At 65.8% G+C, this 19,456-nt stretch overlaps 2 protein-coding genes across 2 annotated transcripts; both read left to right on the top strand.

Annotated features, from left to right (window-relative positions):
* The first annotated feature begins 4,160 nt into the window (after window positions 1–4,160).
* On the top strand, window positions 4,161–5,967 carry JUND (JunD proto-oncogene, AP-1 transcription factor subunit). The gene has a single exon (XM_055126346.1). The coding sequence runs from the start codon at window positions 4,305–4,307 to the stop codon at window positions 5,349–5,351; it is 1,047 nt and encodes a 348-aa protein (XP_054982321.1). The 5' UTR covers window positions 4,161–4,304; the 3' UTR covers window positions 5,352–5,967.
* A 3,565-nt stretch (window positions 5,968–9,532) lies between these two features.
* IQCN (IQ motif containing N) lies at window positions 9,533–19,199 on the top strand. The gene is made up of 3 exons (XM_055124602.1): window positions 9,533–9,545; window positions 9,778–12,755; window positions 18,306–19,199. The coding sequence occupies exons 1-3, from the start codon at window positions 9,533–9,535 to the stop codon at window positions 19,164–19,166; spliced, it is 3,852 nt and encodes a 1,283-aa protein (XP_054980577.1). The 3' UTR covers window positions 19,167–19,199.
* Window positions 19,200–19,456: the final 257 nt, after the last annotated feature.

Here is a 19,456-nt window from a genome sequence, read left to right as displayed (position 1 = left end):
CGCCCTGCCCCAGGGGAAGTGAGAGTGGGGGGCCCTTCCCCCGCATCCTCTCCACTTCCTCCGGGGAGGCGGCAGCGGGGTCAGCGGGGAGGGAGTGCGGCCGGCAGGCGAGGAAGCTGGCGGAGCAGCTCCGGCTCTGAGAGGGGGTCCCCGCCCCCACAGCCCCTAGGCAGCAGGGCTGGCTTCTGTGCCAGCGAGAGGGGGCGGCCCCCAAACCTGCTTCCTCCTTGGGGCCCCCTGCTAACTAGCCAGCACTTTGGCACCCATAGTCCCCGGATCTTCCCACATCCGGGGAGATGTGGTGACCCAGACCCTCCCTGCTGGCACCTGGAACCCACCTGCTTGCACCGTGAATCGCCCAGATTCTCTCCTGAGCTCATTGTTTCACACACCCCCGCCCCAGCTCCTTCACGCCTTAATCCCCACACTCGCCCCTGCCCCCACCTCAGGGTCCCGACCGAGCCTGACAGTCAGGGGACCTGAGAGCTGTGGGTGGGGACAGTCCCAACAGCCCGGCACAGAAGTTGGACCTACTACGGAACTGCATGGCCCTGAGCTGTCCTGGGGGCCCGGCCTCGAAGCCATCCGGGGAAGTGGGCGGGCCAGCACCAGGCCTTGGAGGGTACAGGCACCCACAGCCCCCCTCCGCCGCCCCCACCAGGTAGGGCTCATCCCTGGCTGAAGATCCCATGCTCCGATTCAACGGAGAGAGCCCAAGTCAGCACCCACGCCGGACAGGACTAAGTTCAGTACCCACACGGGAGGGGATAAGTCAGCACCCAGCCCAGGAGTGAGCACCACCTGGTGTGCCCCTCTTGCTTTTCCTACTCCCAGCTCTGCCTGGGCGCTGGGTTCCCTCAGGGTCCAGGCCTGGCGGTGTCCCAAGCGAGGAGTGTCTGGGGTTTTACTCATTCCATCTTGTTTTTCCCTTGGTTTGGGGGCCACACCCCGCTGTCTTCAGGGATTTCTCCTGGCAGCACACAGGACACCCTGTGCGGTTCTGGGTCCAAACCCATGTTGGCTGCATGCAATGTGCATCCCTTATTCCTGCCCCATCTTTCTAGCACTCCTCATTCCCCTTTCCTGGGGGGGTTCTTCTATTTTTCCGTTCCGTGGTAGGGCTCCCCAGCTTTCCTTGAGCTAGAGACGGTGGTCCTGGCTGCCTGGGCCTCACCATGCCTGAGCCAGCCCGCCGGCTTTCCACAGGGAGACCTCGGCCCTGGCGGCGACAGTCTGGCAGACATTACCTCTGAGCTTCAAAAGGGTGGGTGGGGGGGAACGTCAAAGCGGCTGGGGCCCAGCCTGGACTGGGGCACGCAGCAAATGCATGCAGAAGAGGTGGCTGGGGCAGGATGAAGCTGGGGAGGGGATGGGGTGTGTGTAGGCGGTCTGTCAGTCAATCAACAAACACAGCCCAGGCCAGCGGCTCTTCCGGGTCACGGGAGCCTGGCCGGGACCTTTTGAGGTGTCCCTCAGGTTCCAGCGCCACTGCGGGTCTGGGGAAGGTGCGCAGCAGCCCCAGACACCTGCAGGGGCGAGGCGCGGCGGAGCGGCCTGGCGGAAGCGGCGCGGGAGGGCAGGAGAGGGAAGGGGCCGCCGCCTGCCCCGTAACCTGATCCTCTGGAATGCGCCTGCCCAGACGCGCCCCCGGCCCTAGCCAGCGCCCCTCCCCCGGCCGCCCCTTGGCGCCCTGCCGGGGCGGGAGTGGGTGGAACCGGCCCCCGCGGCCACCCCCACCCCACCCCGCGCGAGTCGCCAGCCCCGGGACACCTTCGGCTCAAACCCGCGCGGTCTGCAGTCCTGCGGGAAGGGTCGGGGCCGCCCATCTACTCTCACCCGGGGGTCCCTGTCGCCCCATTTTCAGCGTCCTGCTCCATTTTTAACGGGTGTCTGGTTCTGGTAGGGGCCGCGCTGGGGCAGGGGTGGGCGTGCACTGGGAGAACTTGCGCCCGCCCCTCTGGCCCATTCCCCCTTTCCTTCCCTTTTGCTTCTTTTTCGTTTTCAGTCTCATCAAGGCCACTGGAGTTTCTAGCCATTCAAAGGAAAGGTGCACAGCGCAGCCCCCGAGACCCCCCCTGCAGTGACGGCTTAGAGGGGCGAAGCCAGACCTGCTCTGCAGGGTGGGGACCTGGAGTGTGGTCGAGCCAGAGGGCGCGCCCTGTTTGTTTGTTTTAATTATTGTGCTCATGTCCTCTCTGGGCCAGTGACGTCTGGCCAGCGGGGAAAATCGGCCAAATGCCGAGTCCCAGGCCCGACCCACTGCCGCCTCTTTCCTGTCCCATCTGTCACTCCCACTGCCCTTGGCCAAAACACCACCCGGCTTTGCTGGCGTCCGGGGCTTTGGGTCAGAGGGAAGAGTGTGAGCACATCACAGGCTGCTGCCAAGAGAGTCCACCCGGGACCGCCCAGCCTGTTCTGGAGGTTCTGAGTAGTCCTTCAGGGAACCTATAGGAGGGATCTTAACCAGTGGGTTTTGAAGGATGAGTAGGAGTTGGCCACTTGGCTGAATAGGGTCTCTGAGAGCTAAAATTGCAGTTAGGGAGCCTGGAAGATGGCTCTAAGGGCTGGAGCCCCACAAAAGGTCCTTGAACACCCCCAGAAGTTGAGCTTGATCAGACCAAAGGGAGAATGATGGCAGACGACATTTGCCATTTTTTCAAGGCCTTCAGGAAAGGTGACAGAGTGATAGGACAGCGGGGAGGGCACTGGCCTTGCACGCGGCCACCTGAATTCAATCCCCGGCATTCCCATATGGCCCCTGAGCACCACTAGGAGTAACCCCTGAGCATCGCTGGGTGAAACAAGTGGGGCAGAGTCTACAGACCCTCCTCCCCGCTAACTAAACTCTGGAGGGAGGTGCAGACCCTCCACTCACCCTCTCATCCTACCTGTTACCATTTGCCAACACCTACACTTGTGTATCTGACGCCACCCCCACCCCGGGGCTGGGGCATGGCCAGGTCATCATCGCCTGTGAGGCCCTTTGGCCTCAGAGTCCGGGTTGGGCAGGACTTTGGCACTGAACAACAAAGAGCCAGGCACTCATGTCTGCCTGGAAGCTTGGGGGCACCTCACATCTGGGGATGGTTCCCAGGAAATTGGAGGAAACAGAAAGAAGACTGAGGGCATACAAAGGCCAGGAGACAAGGCTGAAGGAGGTAGGAGAGGTGCAGAGGCTAGAGCAGGGTGTACCAGCCCCCCAGCCCACCTCATCTGTCTCCTGGGAAGGCTGGTGTGGTGGTTGCTCCCTAGTCAGTCTTTTTTTTGACAGCCACATGACAGTAATGAGCAGGGAATAATTGACCTCAACAGCCCAACCTGCCCAGAGCTAAATGGAGGAGGGGGTGGGGGTGCGGAGGGCACTGGGGTACTTGGGCAGCTGAGTTCTGCACCCTCACCACTAGAAGGATTCACAGCATGCACTGGGGGGACCAGATTTCAAAAGGAGGAAGCAGCCCAGGGGCATGGACGCTGGGGTTCCACAGGGTGGATACGATCTCAATTTAGGTCACACCACGACGCCCATCCTCAGTCTTCAGTCTTAAAATAATGCTCCATGCTGCAGACCCCACCCAGGAAGAGCATCCGGGCCAAGAGTAGCGCTTCCAGCACTGACCGCCGGTGCGGGGCAACCGCGGCCCAGGATGTGAGGGCGAGTGGGGGCTTGGCCGGGGCGTGCGTGTGCGTGTGCTGGGACCCGGGTACGGGACCCCGGACCTTGAGCTTCCCGCAGTTTGCACAAAAGCGACCCGCGGGCGCGGGCAGGGCGGCGGAAGAAGCGGGGGCCGGCCGTGGTCAACCCACACGGCCCGGTCTCCTCGAGGCCTCCGCCGCCGCCCCCGCTGGCCCGGAGCCTCCCCACGCAGCCTTAGGGACCGGGGCCGAGCCCCCGCAGGCCGGGCCCATCACGCCACCCTAGGACGTGCCTCGGCGGGAGGCGGAGCCCCCGGGGCGTGGGGACCCAGCGCGCGGTTCCGCCCCCATGACGTCAACCCACAAGGCCGCGCGCTGTTGTGCCGTTTACCGTGCGTCACCGGGGTAACCGCGCCCCGGCCCCGCCCCCATGCAAATGAGCGACGTCACCCGCGACCAATGGCGAGCGGGCGCAGTGAGCTCATCGCGCCGGTCCGAGGCTATAAAGGGGCGTGCGGGTTGCGCGGCGCAGGAGCCGCCGCCAGCGGAGGGCCGGGCGCAGCGGCCTCGGCCGAGGCGGGCGCAGGGGCCGAGCGGACGGGGGGGGCGCGGGCCCCCCGGGCGGCCGCGGGCCACTCCCCCCCGGGCCGGCGCGGCGGGGGAGGCGGAGGATGGAAACACCCTTCTACGGTGATGAGGCGCTGAGCGGCCTGGGCGGCGGCAGTGGCAGCGGCGGCAGCGGCGGCAGTTTCGCGTCCCCGGGTCGCCTGTTCCCCGGGGCGCCCCCGACGGCGGCGGCCGGCAGCATGATGAAGAAGGACGCGCTGACGCTGAGCCTGAGCGAGCAGGTGGCCGCGGCGCTAAAGCCTGGGGCCGCTCCGCCCCCAGCCCCCCTGCGCACCGACGGCGCCCCAGGCGCTGCGGCCCCCGACAGCCTGCTGGCCTCGCCGGACCTCGGACTGCTCAAGCTCGCGTCCCCGGAGCTCGAGCGCCTCATCATCCAGTCCAACGGCCTGGTCACCACCACGCCGACTAGCACGCAGTTCCTCTACCCCAAGGTGGCGGCCAGCGAGGAGCAGGAGTTCGCCGAGGGCTTCGTCAAGGCCCTGGAGGATCTACACAAGCAGAACCAGCTGGGTGCGGGCGCGGCCACGGCGGCCGCGGCCGCCGGGGGACCTTCGGGCACGGCGGCGGGCGCCGCGCCCCCCGGCGAGCTGGCCCCGGCGGCGGCCACGCCCGAGGCGCCCGTCTACGCGAACTTGAGCAGCTACGCGGGCGGCAGCGGGGCCGCCGGGGGCGCCGCGACGGTCGGCTTCGCCGCCGAGCCGGTGCCCTTCCCGCCGCCGCCGCCGCCCCCGGGCGCACTGGGGCCGCCGCGCCTGGCCGCGCTCAAGGATGAGCCGCAGACGGTGCCCGACGTGCCGAGCTTCGGCGAGAGCCCGCCGCTGTCGCCCATCGACATGGACACGCAGGAGCGCATCAAGGCGGAGCGCAAGCGGCTGCGCAACCGCATCGCCGCGTCCAAGTGCCGCAAGCGCAAGCTGGAGCGCATCTCGCGCCTCGAGGAGAAGGTGAAGACGCTCAAGAGCCAGAACACGGAGCTGGCGTCCACGGCGAGCTTGCTGCGTGAGCAGGTGGCGCAGCTTAAGCAGAAGGTCCTCAGCCACGTCAACAGCGGCTGCCAGCTGCTGCCCCAGCACCAGGTGCCCGCGTACTGAGGCCGCGGCGGGGCGCATGCGCGGCCCCCCTGCCCCGAAGGCGGGCGCGGGTGGCGGGGGGAGTCGTGGGCGCCCCGGACTCAGGAGAGGGCGCGGCCCCGGGGACTCACCCGCCCCGGGGCACCTGGACTCTGAGAGGGCTCCTTGGACTCGACAAGCTGGACCCCCTGCCTTCGGGGGGCGAGCGCATGATTCCCTGCGCGCGCTGCCACCCGCGCGCCCCGGCCGCCCCTTTGTACTAGCTGCCGCCGCGCAGAGGGCTCGGCGGGGCGCAGCCTCTAGCCTGGCGTTTCCTTTTCTTTTCCCTTTCGTTTTTGTTTTTGGAAGAGAGAAGAGCAGAGTGTCCGATGCAGCCCTATTTATGTTTCTACTCGGGAACAAACGTTGGTTGTGTGTGCGCGCGTGTGTTTTCTTGTGTTGGTTTTTTTTTAAGGAAATAAGAAAAAACCCTCTGCGCCTCCCCCTTCCCTCGCCCTTCGCGCCCCCTCTTCCGTCCCCGACGCCCCAGCCTCCCGCTCTTCTGTTATGTTTTATGGGGCTTTGCTACGATCCACATTCCTGTTTGTACGCCTCGGTTCGCCCGGTTTTCTGTTTTCAGTAAAGTCTCCTTACGCCAGCTCGCCTCGGCCTCCTCCTTCCCCCGCCGGGGCCTGGCGTGTGGGCGGGGCCTGCGTGTCCCGCACCCCGCGCCGCCCGCCTCCTCGCCCCTGCCCGGGGGCGGGGCCCGCTCCTCCAGCGCGCAGCGAGCGCCCCCTAGGCGCGCCCGCGGGCGGCGGGAGCGGGGGCAGCCCCGGAAGCCGAGGGCGGAAACGGGCCTTCGGAGCCCGGAGAGACGGGAGGCGCCGCGCCCGCGGGGGGGCAGAGCGCTCCGTGGCTCGCTCGTGGCCTCGGCCGGGTCAGGCCTTGAATTCCCGTGGGCGGGTGGGGCGACAGCATCAGCCGCTGCCTAGGAGTCACACAGCCTTCGAAGAAGCCCAGCGGTGCGGGAACCCGGCCTTCTGCCGGCCCCCCGCGATTCCCACGCCCCTTTCCAGCCTCACCGTGAGCGGGCGGTACGTGGGCAGGCCTGGCTGCCCGTCTCGTGAGACCCCACCCGAGCTCCCGACCGTGGCCCCCGAGTTCCGGAGTTCATCGGCAGAGCAGAGAAGGGTTCAGAGCTTTGCAGGGCTCCAAGGGGCCCATGAAACAGATCCGCGGGGCCTGGAGTGTGGGTAGCCCAGGCACCCCCAGCCTCGGCCCCTCCCACCCTACAACCTCAAAGACCTGGGAAAGGCTGGTGGACCAGACTTTCATTTGTTTGGGAGCCACACCCAGCCGTGCTCGGCTCTGTGGGGTGCTGGAACCCACAACGCCAGGCAGCACATTCCCCCGCCTCCTACCACCCAGACCTGCGCTGCCTGGCCTCCACGCCCACCCTCAGCCCCCTCTGGCCCACGAACGCTTAGATCTGTCAGCAAGTCCAAGGGTGCAGGCTAGATCCAAGCCCCCAGCTGAAAGAGGCGTGGGCAGCTCCGTGTGCAGGAAGGCCGGGTTCGATCCCCAGCGCCGCGTGGACCCCAACAGCCGGAAGTGACCCCAGTGCTGCTGGGTGTGGGCCCCCTAAAAAGCAAACGTGACAAATGAGTCCATGAGCAGAGGGACTGATGGACGTGCAGTGACCGCCACCACCAGGCCGCCACCTTCCTGCACTCACCAGGAATGATCCCTCTCCGCTCCCGGGCCGGGACAGCTCATGTCCCTCTCCAGCCTGCGCCCCCTGCTCCCCCTGCTCCCCCAAGCCCCTCTTTGTTTCCTCAGCCTGTCCCAGGTCCGGCATCTCCAGATCAAGGACAGGCGCTCCCCCACCGCAGCTCCCCGGCTTGGCCTGGTGGGATGGTAGGTTCCGTTAGATACCTGAGACCCAGAGCTCTGGCCATGGCCTCCCATCAGTGGCTGTGAACAAGCCCAGGCCTGGCCTTCCAGGATTGGGGTATAGTCAGAGGCCCCCAATCCAGGGACCCGGGAAGTCTGCCCTCAACCACACCCAGCAGTGATTTTAGGGGGACAGGATTCAGTGGCATCCCCAGGAGCCCAAATGACTCAATTTGTGTCCCTGCACTGGGTGGATCCCAGGCCAAAGCTGGAGCTCTGGGACCAGTGTCCCACTCGGCTCAGTCTCCACCAGGCAGCAGCCCCACAGCCCTGGGCCTGCCCCACCCCCCAGGCTACCTGCTAGAACTCCTGCTCCAGGCCCAGTGCGATTGGCCGGAACCTGGTGTCGGGTCATAAAGCCTGTGCACCCCCTGGCTGCCCATTCGGGCTGCTGGCTTCAACTTCGGGGGCAGGTGAGTGGGGTAGCAGGAGGGCTTGGGTGGGGGAACACAGGGACCAGCTGGGGTCTCCCTGAACCCTGCTTCCCTTTAGGCTGTTTTAGATGGGGTACGCCAGCACCTCAGCTCTTTGGCAAGGGGTCAGGCGTCTCATATAGCCTGAGTTCTCCAACTCTGTTGGGGGCCATCCCGGGCACCTGCCCCAAGGGCTTTAATGGGCTCAAAGGGGTCGGGCTGCTCATAAAGCCAGATACTTTTAGTGTGTGTTTTGGGGTCACATCTGGAGAAACTCAGGTTACTCCTGGCCCCACACTCAGGAATCACTCCTGGAGGTGCCCAGGGGTCCAGAGAATTGAACCCAGGTTGGCTACATGCAAAGCAAGTGCCCTCTCCACCCTGGCCCCCAGCTGAGGCTTGTGGAGCCACCAGTGCTGCCTCCCTCCCCATCACCCTTTACACTGTCCCACTTACAGAACCATGTGGCTGTCCCCTCCCCCCCCCCGCAATAACCACTGTAGATCCCAACCCTGAGGAGCAGTCTCCGTCCACCCACTACCCACTGCCCACCCACACGCCAGTCACCTACCCTTCCCCACCCCTCCATCTCCCTCTCGCTCCACTGAGTCATCTGTGATCGTGTCTACCCTGACACCCCACTCCCCCACCCAGCCCCGTCCCTCTGCCCATTGATTCGTCCCATGCTGGGGCTGGAAGTCCCACCCTGGCATTCCAGCTGCCACCCGCCATCAGGACTGGGTGGTTTCAGGGCTTCCTCCTCAGGCTTCCCCAGCCAGGCACTTGCTTGCCTTCTGGTGAGCACCGCGCCCTCTACTAGTTTAAAGAACAAGGTGGCTGCACCATGAATTGGTGGCCTGCAGGTGCATTTGGCTGCTGACACACCTTTTCCTCTCACTCCAAGCAGAGTCAGCCCAGGGCAGTCTTGCTGTGTGTTGCATGGGCTAAAGGGCTGAAGGCTGCTTCCTCCGGCAAGCTGGCGTCTGAGATCACGCCTCCTCCTGCCCCTCCAATGCCCCTCCAAGGTATGTTGGCGGCTGAGGGGGCTGCTGCTAGCGTGGGGCAGCCCCTGCCGTCTGTGCCAGGTGGGGTATCTGGGCTGTCTGAGGGCACCCCAGCCCTGCAGGCCACAGCCACTGCCCATTCTCCCATCCACCCAGTGTCACCTCTGGCACCCGCCCTCTTTCTGGTCCCAGGCCTCACTAGGGAATCCAGTCGTTCCACAGTTCACCTTTCATTCACCGATCTTGGGGACAGTTGCTAGAGTGCCCCTTGTTCATGTGCCTGTCCAGTGTCACCTGTGACTCCACCAGCTGTCCACTCCTGTCCGTCCTCCCACATGCCCATCCACGTATCCATCCAACCACACACCCGTTCACACATCCACATTCTCAACCATCCATCCACCCACCCACCCGTTATCCATCCACTCACCCACCCATCCATTCATCATCCATAATCCATCCACCCATCCATCCATCCACCCACCCATCCATCCACCCATCCACCCTTTGATCCATCCACCCATCTACCCATGCATTCATCATCCACCCACCCATCCATCTATCATTCATTCACCCATCTATCCATCCACCCATCCATCTACCCATCCATCCATCCACCATCATACATCCACCCATCCATCCATCCATCATCCATTCACCTATCCTTCCACCCATGCATCCACCCACCCATCCATCCACCCATCATCCACCCACCCATCCACCTATCCATCATCTATCCATCCATCCATCCAACCCACCCATCCATCTTCCTGTCCATGCACCGCCCCTCACAGATCACTAGGCTGGTACGTCACCACCACCTGTTCCCAGCCTTAGGGCTGAAAATGGGGCCATGGGGACGACAGGTGAACTCTCTGTTGTCCACAGGACCAGGTGCAATTACTGCTCATGTGGTCCAGCCCGCGATTCCTGAGTCCGTGACTGGGCTGTTCCCACAGTCTGTCCAGAGCTATAGCTGGGACATCAATAGGTGGTCAGTGGGTGGCATGGGTGCCCAAGGCCACCGGGCAGACGGCAGGCACAGAGAGGACATGCAAGGGGCGGTGCAGGTCAGGCTCCCACCCACCTGACCTTTAGGACACCCCGCAGGCCTTGCTGCTCTGCCGCCTGTGGATCCAAACAATGCAGCCAGCAATACGGAGTCAGCAGTCACCCACAGAGCACAGCCCCCGCAGCCCCCGCCGGCCCCCAGTCCTCTGGGCAACGCCGAGAAGCTGTGTCCATGCCCCCAGAGGGAGTCGCCGGCACCCTCGCGCGTGCCCCGACTGCGGGCTGTGGTGGAGAGCCAGGCGTTCCGGAACATCCTGGTGGACGAGATGGACATGATGATGTCCCGCGCGGCCACCCTCATCCAGGCCAGCTGGCGGCGCCACCAGCTGCGGCAGAAGCTGGTCTCGCAGATGACCGCGGCCAGGGCCATCCAGGAGGCCTGGCGCCGCTTCAGTACGCGACGGCTGCGGCGCCTGGGCCATGCTCCGCTCAAGAAGGCCAAGGTGGAGGACGAGAACATCCCCTACCACCCACCTGCACAGGTGCGCTTCCAGCAAGTGGAGGACGCAGAGCCCCAGGGGCTCCCCGCCAAGATCAGCAAGCAGACCCAGTTCCCCTCCGCCGACATCCTGTCCCCCAGCCACCCCTCCCAGGGCGCTGCACCGCCCGGGGACCCCAGCGTCACCTTCCTGCCTCACCAGACTGTCACCATCAAACTTGTGGGACCTGGGGCTCCGGAGGCCAGTTTCCAGCCATGCCTGCTGACCAGGACGGTCCACAGCTCCAGCATCGGGTCCCAGGCGGTGAAGGTGGATGAAGCATCGTATCGGACCAGCAAGGCGGGAGCCCCTGGGCCTGGTCAGTCAGCGGTCAGTCAGCGGGCAGCCGTCAAGATCCATGTTAACTCGGGTGAAGGGCCCCAGAAGGTCCCTCCCCAGACATCCAAAGTGGCTAAGACTGTGCCCGGTATGACCACCACCAAGATTCCGCCTCAGCTGTACCCACCAACATACCCGCCACCGGCAGGCCGGACCCTGGGGCAGCCCAGAGTGGCGGCCACAGTACCCCGGCCAACCCCACAGACATACCCGCCGGCCACAGTGAGTGTCACCAGGACGCCCTCGCAGATGTTTCCGCCTCCACCCTCACCCGGCACCTCCGCGAAGTCGCCGCCACTGCCCTCCGGCTTTGCCACTCTCCTGGGCAGGCTCCCCATGCCCACGTGCCCATCACCACCTGCCAGGACCCCGCTACAGTCCTGCCTGGCCGTCCTGATGAACAGGGGTCCGGTCTCCGCGGGCCCCCCTGAACCGGCAGCCCAGATGGCCAAGCCCTCCGCGCAGACGCGTCCCATGGCCCCCATGACCAATGCGCCTGCCCAGACACGCACCGTGACCACCAAAGGGCCACCCCCAGTGGTGCTCCATTCTTCTCTGCGGCCCCCGCAGGGTCCCTCCCCAGTGCCCGCCAAGACTCCGCCCCCGACGTGCCCGACGCCCGGCATGGGGAGGGCCCGATCCCTGCTCCAGCCCCCCTCCGCCGTCGCCAAGGCATCCCTGCACACCTGCCGCACAGTCACCATCAGCAGGACGCCGTCCCATGCGCAGCAGGCACCGTCTCTGCCCAAGACCGCCCCTCAGACGCGCCTGGCCGCCATGATCACCAAGACCCCCGCCCACCTGCGCTCCGTGGCTGCCGTCCTCCGCACGCTGTGCACGCCCCCCGCGCCCCCCGTGCCAGCTGGTGCTGCTGGCCACGCCAAGGCCGCACCCCCGCCGCCCCCCGGAGTGCCCGCCACTGCCTCATCGCACTTGTCACTGACCATCACCAGGATGAAGACCACGGCCGTGAACGCCAGGCATGTGACCGGGCTACTGAAGGTCCCGTCGCAGCCCACCCTGCCCGATGGGCCGGTCAGGTTCGCGCCACCCCAGCCGGCAGCGGGGAAAGCCAAGCCGTCGGTGCCCGCTGGGGGACCTTTGGAAATGGACAAGACCAGAGCTTTGCCTTCCAAGCAGGGCAAGGCTGAGAGGACAACCGGGCCCATGGCTCAGGGCATGCCCTGGGGGGCCAGAGAGCACCCTGGCAATGGGAAGCTCCAGTCCCAGGTGGTCCTGCATCCGACACCGGTGACCCCGTTCCTGCAGCCGAGAGCAGGGACCCACCCCCTCACTCAGCTCAGCAAGGTCCTGTCACAGCGCCCCAATTCACAGGCGCTGGCGCATTCCCCACCGAGCACACACCTGTCCCAAGCAAAGACTCCCTCACAGGGGCGCCCGCCAGCCGCACCCAACAAGGCACCATCACAGACCCAGCTGCCCGCGGACTCCGGCAGAGTCCAGTTCATGGCCCCCCAGGCCACCTCCAAGCTCAACAGCAAGACCCAGTCCCCTCCGCTGCTGACCAGCCTCAAGACCTCCCCGCTACGGCCTGCAGGACATCCAGCCTCCAGTGTGGACTCAGGTGACAGCCAGGTGGCCCGTGGCCCGCCGACGTCAGCCACACAGAGTCAGGAGGAGCTGGCCGCCTCGCAGGTGGCGGCGCTGTGCTCGGAGCTGGCCAGCATGCTGGCCTCCCAGGAGGACCTGCGCGCACTGCTGGCCAAGGGCCTGCCGCAGGGGGACACGCGGACGGCCCTTGGCCAGGCACTCTCCAAGGAGGTGCTGGCCACCAGCGTGGGCAGGGCGCTGCCGCAGGGCATGGTGGGCCTGGCGCTGCTGAGGGCGCTGTCATGGACTGAGCTGGGCACTGCTCTGTCCCGGGCACTGTCGCGGGGCGAGCTGCGGACGGAGCTGACCAAGACCGTGCAGGGCCAGCTGGCGGACGTGCTTAGCAAAGCGCTGACGGAGGAGGAGCGGGCGGCGCTGGGCCAGGCCCTGTGCCAGGGCGAGCTGGGCGCCGTCCTCAGCCAGGCTCTGCTGAGGACCGGCCTGGTCCTCCCCAAGGCCAATCTGAAGCCGGCAAGCAGAGGCACAGCGCCGAGGGCCCCAGTGGAGATGGACTTCAGGGGCTTGCCGGGCAGCTGGGGACCCACTCTGGGTCCCGGGAGACCCCAGCAAAGCAAGGTCAGGGGGCCCTGGCCTGAGGCCTGGGGGGGATGCGTCCCGGCCTGGCCGGTGGGGTTTCTGGCAGAGATGGGGGATGGGCTTCTCATGGTGGGCTCACCCTGCTCACTGGTGGTCTCTGGGGGGCCCTCTTTCCTCAGGAGAGCGCTGCTCACCTTGGGGCCTTACTTCAACTCACCCCAAAGCCTCAGGGGCCAGCAGGAGACTGTCTGGCCATTGCTGGGAGCCATGGAGCTGCCGTTCCATCTCACCCCCTGGGCGGAGGGTTTGGGGCCCGAGCGGCCTGCGGGATCCCCCTCCGCTCCCCCTGCCAGCTTGTGGCAGCCTCTTCATGCCAACGGCGTGGGCTCCAGCACTGGCCAGCCCTCTCTGCCACATGCACCCTCCCAGACCTCCCACAAGACTCCCGTCATGGGCAGGGGTGCCCCGAAGCCTTGGGGGACGTCGGGGGTGGGCCGGGGGGCTGTGGATAAGGCTTCCAGAACCGCCAGGGGCTGTGGGAGGGACATGCGTCCCAAAACCGTCACCTTCGGGGGTCCTGTGTGCAGGTGTCAGTTGTCGGGGGCCAGACAGATGGACCCTGGCGCGTGCCGGTGCTTCGTATCCAAGCAGCACCCAGCTAGGGGTCTTTCCGGGACCGTGCAGAGGCCCAGGGCCACTAGTGCTAAGCCGGGGAGGGAGGGCTGCAGGGAGGCCAGCAGGGTAACCCCAAGCACGCGGCAGGCCACCAAGTACAGCAGGGTACCCCTCGCCCCGGCGCGGCCCAAGACTGGAGACAGGTGCCTCAGTCTGATGCCCAGCCCCCTGACTCCCTGCCACCGCAGGGTCCTTGGCACCCTGGTGGAGCCCAGTCCGTTGCAAGTAGCCCCGCCCATCTCCTTGCCCCCGCCCCCCACCGTGGCCCCGCCCCCTGCTTTAGCTCCTCCCGCCGGCCCCACTCCTCGTGTTCTGGAGCCCCTGGGCTGTCCTCAGCTGGGACTGGTGGCCGAGGGTTCCCCGGAGTGCCAGGCCAACCACCTCCTCAGCGACCTGGTGGCCTGTGCAAGCTCCAGTGCTGAGGACCTGCTGACCCGCACGCTGTTCTTGGGCTCGTCTCAGAGCTTGCAGCCCAGCGCAAGCTCGTTCAGCCTGTCCGCCAGGTCCATGGACAACCTGATGGTGGCCAGCAAGGCTCAGGAGGGCAGCCTGAACAAGGCTGAGAAGGAGGCCGGCGGGCCCAGGGAGTCCCCCACCATCTGCAATGTTTCCGAGCTGATTCCCGCACTGGCTCGCACTCCCGCGTCCAGCCGAGTGACCTTTAAACTGCACTGGCGCCCGCACAACCGCCGCGGCCTGGGCGAGGCCTTGGACCCAAATTCACTCGGCTGGGACCAGGTGCCCCTGAAGAGAAGCTGTTCCCTGGACAGTGTCCACGTGGCCCCCACCATCCCGCAACTGGGGCCCGGCGCGGGGAAGTCATGCTTTCATGATCTGGGGAGCCTGAAGGGGGGTGGCCTCTTTGATAGGCCTCAGAGCCCCACGGCAACTCCGATCCTGTTGGAGCCCATCACATGCACCAAGGTGGCCCTGAATCCAGGCCAGCCAGCCCAGGATGGTGGGGGGAACTTCCCCAAAATACAGATCTCCCAGGCCTCTAAAGCGGGCTCACCAGGCAGGCAGCGCTGCCCACTGAGCAACACCACTGGTGTGGCCCTAGGCCCAGAATGTCTACCTGTGACCTGTCAGGTGCGTCCCAGCCCAGGCCACCTATCTGATGAGGGGGCCCCCAGGCAGAGTTACCCACCTTGGGCCCAAGAGGTGACCCCTGATCAGAATCAGGCATCTGTGATGGGTGAGGTGGCCCCAGTCCCAGTCCAGTCGCTGGAGACCATCACTGCAGCCCCCCATTCAGCCGAAACACCCAAGAGCCCAGCACCTGCGAGGGCCCCGGCCCCCACACCACTGGCAGCCAGTGGTCAGGATGACCGCTGCAGTCAGCCCCAGGACACCCCGGAGGCCCGTGCCTGCTGCCCCTTTGTCGTGCAGATCACCTACAGCCACCCATACCCACGGTGCACAAGAAGCCGGGCCCGGGGTCTGAGCAGCCCTGCAGCTGCCAGCCAGAATCCCAACCCCCTCCAGAGTCCCAGGTTTGACTTCAGCAGGCCCAGGGACCCACGGGGCAATTCCATGTCGGCCCCGTGCCCGTGTACACCATCAGCTCCTGCTGGCTGGGAAGGGGCTCAGCAGGGCGCAAGGGCCGGGGGCTCCCCCAGGCTCTGCTTCCGTGGCTCTGGGGTGGTCAGTGACACCCAGGGTCTGGTGGCAGCTGGCCTGCTCCAGTCTGTGGTTCAGGGACCCGCGTCCCTGCAGGGGAGCCGGAGCCGGAGCCAGAGCCCGGGGGCTCCCTGCTGTGCGCGGCCACCCAGAACCTGCGTCTCCCAGGTTGCCAAAGAGAAGCCTCCGCCCAGATCCCAGCCCAGTTTCACCTGGGGGTTACTGTCCCACAGGCTGACCATCAGCCCCAACACCTACCCCCCTGCACACCCAGGGCCCTGCTTTGCTCCACTAAGCCCAGAGTCCCCCCGCCAGACATCCCCACCCACCCTGCACCCTGCAGGGCATCCACCCCCCTCCACTCTGGAGCCAGGGCCTGGGGGCCTGCTGTTGGGGTCCCTGATCAGAAGCATCGGTCAGAAGACACCTTTGAGCAGGCCCCCCTGTCCTCCGCCTGAGCTGCAGGCCTGCCTGGAAGAACCCGGTGGGGGTCGGACCCCAGGCCCCAAAGCCCCGAGTCTGCCCCAAAGCCTGATCATTGGCCTCTCTCCTCGCCCTTTCCAAGGGCCCACAGGGAGGAAGGGGGCTGCAGCCCCCATCCAGGCACCCAGTGCCCCTGGCCTACTCCCGCTCTTGGCCACCTCAGTGCTCCAGGCAGCTGAGCAGCTGATCCCAGGTGCTGGGGAGACGCTGGAAACCCGGGGGTCTCAGATGTTCAGTTCCAGCTTGGGGTCCCCCCAGCCCGCAGTCTGCGAGGCCACCCCTTGGGTCCACCCCAGCCCCCTGGCGGCCAACGCGCGGTACAGCACCAGTTCCCTGGCCGACGACCCCAGCCTTCTGCAAGGTCAGATGCCCTGGCTGCAGGAGGCTGACGCCATACAGGCCCAGCTCAAGGGCACTGGCCCGGCCCACCTTCCTCCCTGTTCTCCCCATGTGTCCAAGTGCCCCGTCCAAACTGGGAGCACAACCCCGCCTCCGCAGCAGAGGCCAGCCACCACATGGGGAGCCTCTGCACCCCACTCTGTGCTGAGGGAATCTGTCAAGGGCACCAGGGCCCCCATGGCCCCCCAAAGCCCTGCAGCACAGCAGATAACCCACACTGCCCCTGTGGCATCCCAGAGTCCCTCAGCCTATAGGCAGTTCCCCGTGGCCCCTGTGGCACTCCAGAGCCCCTCATTCCCTCAGCAGGTGCCCGTGGCCCCCATGGAACCCCAGAGCCCCTCATTCCCTCAGCAGGTGCCCATGGCCCCCGTGACTCCCGTGGAACCCCAGAACACCTCATTCCCTCAGCAGGTGCCCGTGGCCCCCGTGGCTCCCGTGGAACCCCAGAACGCCTCATTCCCTCAGCAGGTGCCAGTGGCCCCCGTGGAACCCCAGAACCCCTCATTCCCTCAGCAGGTGCCAATGGCCCCCATGGAGCCCCAGAGCCCTTCATTCCCTCAGCAGGTGTTCATGGCCCCCGTGGAACCCCAGAACTCCTCATTCCCTCAGCAGGTGCCTGTGGCCCCCATGGAACCCCAGAACCCCTTATTTCCTCAGCAGGTGCCAGTGGCCCCCGTGGAACCCCAGAACCCCTTATTCCCTCAGCAGGTGTCCATGGACCCCGTGGCACCCTGGAGCCCCTCGTTCCCTCAGCAGGTGTCCATGGCACCTGAGGCACCCCAGAGCCATGAGCAGATGTCTGAGGCCCCTGTAGCATCCCTGAGCACTCCATTCCATCAGCAGGTGTCCATGGCCCCCCAGGCCCCCACAGCACATCAGATGACCCACACTGCCCCTGTGGTCCCCTTAAGCCCCTCAGTCTATAGGCAGGGGTCTAGGGCCCTTCAGCAGGCACCCGTGTGTCCTGTGACACCTAAGATCCACCAAGGCCTCCAGCAGGCACTAATGTCCCCTGTGGTACCTAAGGCCCCGTCAGCCCTCCAGCAGGCATTTGTGGCCCCCATGACATCCAAAACCCACTCAGCCCTCCAGCAGGCCCCTGTGTCTCCCAGGACCCCCCCAGCCCCCCAGAAGGTGCCTGTGGCCCTGGTGGCACCCAAGGTCCACCCAACCTTCCAGCAGACACCAGTGGCCCCTGTAGCACCCAAGGCCCCTTCAGCCCTCCAGCAGATACCTGTGGCCCCAGTGGCCCCCAAGGTCCACCCAACCCTCCAGCAGACACCAGTGGCCCCCATGGCACCTAAGGTCCCTTCATCCCTTCAGCAGGTGCCTGTGGCCCCAGTGACTCCCAAGGTCCATCCATGCCTCCAGCAGACACCAGTGGCTCCTGTAGCACCCAAGGTCCTTTCAGCCCTCCAGCAGGTGCCTGTGGTCCCTGTGGCCCCCAAGGTCCACCCAGCCCTCCAGCAGACACCAGTGGCTCCCATGGCCCCCAAGGTCCCTTCAGCCCTTCAGCAGGTGCCTGTGGCCCCCATGACATCCAAGGTCGATCCAGCTCTCCAACAGTCACCAGTGTCCCCTGTGGCCCCTGAGGCCCCATCAGCCCTCCAGCAGACACCAGTGGTCCCCAAGGCGCCCTCAGCTTTCCAGCAAGTGCCCGTGGCTGCCATGACGCCCAAGGCCCATCGAGCCCTCCAGCAGGTGCCCGTGCTCCCCGTGGCCCCTGAGGCCCCATCAGCCCTTCAGCAGGTGCCCATGGCTGCCATGACACCCAAAGTCCACCGAGCCCTCCAGCAGACACCAGTGGCACCCAAGGCCCCATCAGCCCTTCCGCAGGTGCCTGTGGTCCCCATGGCCCCCAAAGTCCACTTTCAGAAGGTGTGTGTGGCCCCTGTGATACCCAAGGCCCACTCAGTCCTCCAGCAGGTGTCCATGTCCCCCAGGGCCCCGCGGGCCCACTCCAGCCTCCAGCATACACCTGTGGCTCAAGTTGAACCCTATAACCGTTCCCATGAGGTAGCAGACTCGTCTGGGATTTTGGGATGCCAGGGACTGACCCATTGTAGTCATGTGGCACCCGACTTACCACTAGGATCTAGGGCTGGACCGGCAACATTAAGCCTCTCCTGGGGTCCTGAGGCCATCCCCAGGACCCCACGTGTGCCTCCAAATCGGTCCGAGGCCACTGTGACAACTACAGGCAAGTGCCGTAGCTCTTGTCTCAAGAAGTCCTGTCGCTTCAGTCACCAGGAGGCCCTGGTACCCACAGTCCCACCTGCCACCGCTTGCTCAACACCGTCCTCGACAGCTTGGCGGGTGCATCAGGGCTTCGTGTCCTCACCCCTTGGGTCTGGGTGTGCCCATGGCCCCACAGGGGCCCCTGGAAAGTACCTGACTCCCCCTGTACTCCAGGGTGCCGAGGACCCCAGTGTGGCCGGTGGCTCAGCGTGGAACTCCGCCGGCGCCAATAGAGTGGCTCTACCACCCCGTGGCGCGTGGGAGCGAGCACAGGGCTTGGGGCCGTGGGCCATGGGCAGTGCAGCGGCAGCGAACCCTAGAAGCTCCAGGGAGCTGGCATCGATGCAGGCGATGGAAAAGCTCGTCATTCAGGCGGTGATCATGCTGCAGGCCGGTGCCCGAGGCTACCTGGTGCGGAAGACCATCAAGGTGTGGCACCAGTGGGCCATGGTCATCCAGGCCGCCTGGCGGGGCTACTGCGTGCGGCGGGACCTGGCCCGGCTCACCAGGGCTGCAGTGGTCATCCAGGCTGCCTGGCGTGGCTTCTCCTGCCGGCAGAGCCGCACTCCTTACGCCCTGTCCCCGGCCCCGTGGCCTGAGGCCACCAGCGTGAGTCCCCGGATGTCTGAGCACCGCTGTTTCCAGTCGTGCCAGCCGAACATTTGTCACCTCTGCCAGTCGCTGACCTCCGGACTGGGAAGTACTCCCAGCGTGGTGATGCTCGTGGGCTCCAGCCCTCGGACCTGCCACATGTGTGGTCAGGCAGCCCCCACGCGGGTGGTGCACGGCCTGGGCCAGCGCGGCAGGGACTGCAGCCCCAAACAGCCCCCCAACCGGGAAGCTGCAGCCACCCGCATCCAGGCCACCTGGAAGGGCTTCCGTGTCCGCCGGCAGCTGATGCAGCAGCGGACAGCTGCGCAGAGACTCCAGGCTACATGGCGGGGCCACTCCACGCGTGCGGCCCTCAGTTCCAACAACCTTCTGGGCCTGAACACGTGGAAAAGCCCCCGGCACACTCAGTGGCCAGGGTACTAGGACTCTCGGCTGCCTGCTAGGGGGGAGGCTGGTGCGGAGACCCCGTGACTCTCTGGGGCTAAGAAATAAAGCCCTCCACAGCCTGCGTCCTGGTCCATGTGTTTATCTGTGGGGCATGTGGCAGGAACAGGAGGGAAATGGGGAGTTGTTATCTGGAGGTGCCCTAAGCTTCCCACCTCGGGGTTGGCACTCGGGGGTCCGTGACGGGTGGGCCGGCTGCCGGCATGGCCTCATTCACATGGCCCTGCTCTCCTCTGCTCTGGGAAGCACGAATCCCTCAGCTTCCAGGT

Source organism: Sorex araneus, chromosome 2, assembly GCF_027595985.1.
Source record: "Sorex araneus isolate mSorAra2 chromosome 2, mSorAra2.pri, whole genome shotgun sequence".
Classification (NCBI taxonomy): Eukaryota; Metazoa; Chordata; class Mammalia; order Eulipotyphla; family Soricidae; genus Sorex; species Sorex araneus.
Note: the sequence above shows the minus strand (reverse complement) of the source record. Positions and strands in the feature narration are given on the sequence as shown.

Coding starts and splice junctions, on each gene's coding strand:
- JUND (XM_055126346.1), top strand. CDS start 4,305: ATGGAAACACCCTTCTACGGTGATGAGGCGCTGAGCGGCCTGGGCGGC.
- IQCN (XM_055124602.1), top strand. Junction 12,756..18,305: donor GGAGACCCCAGCAAAGCAAG/GTCAGGGGGCCC, acceptor CCTGTACTCCAG/GGTGCCGAGGACCCCAGTGT.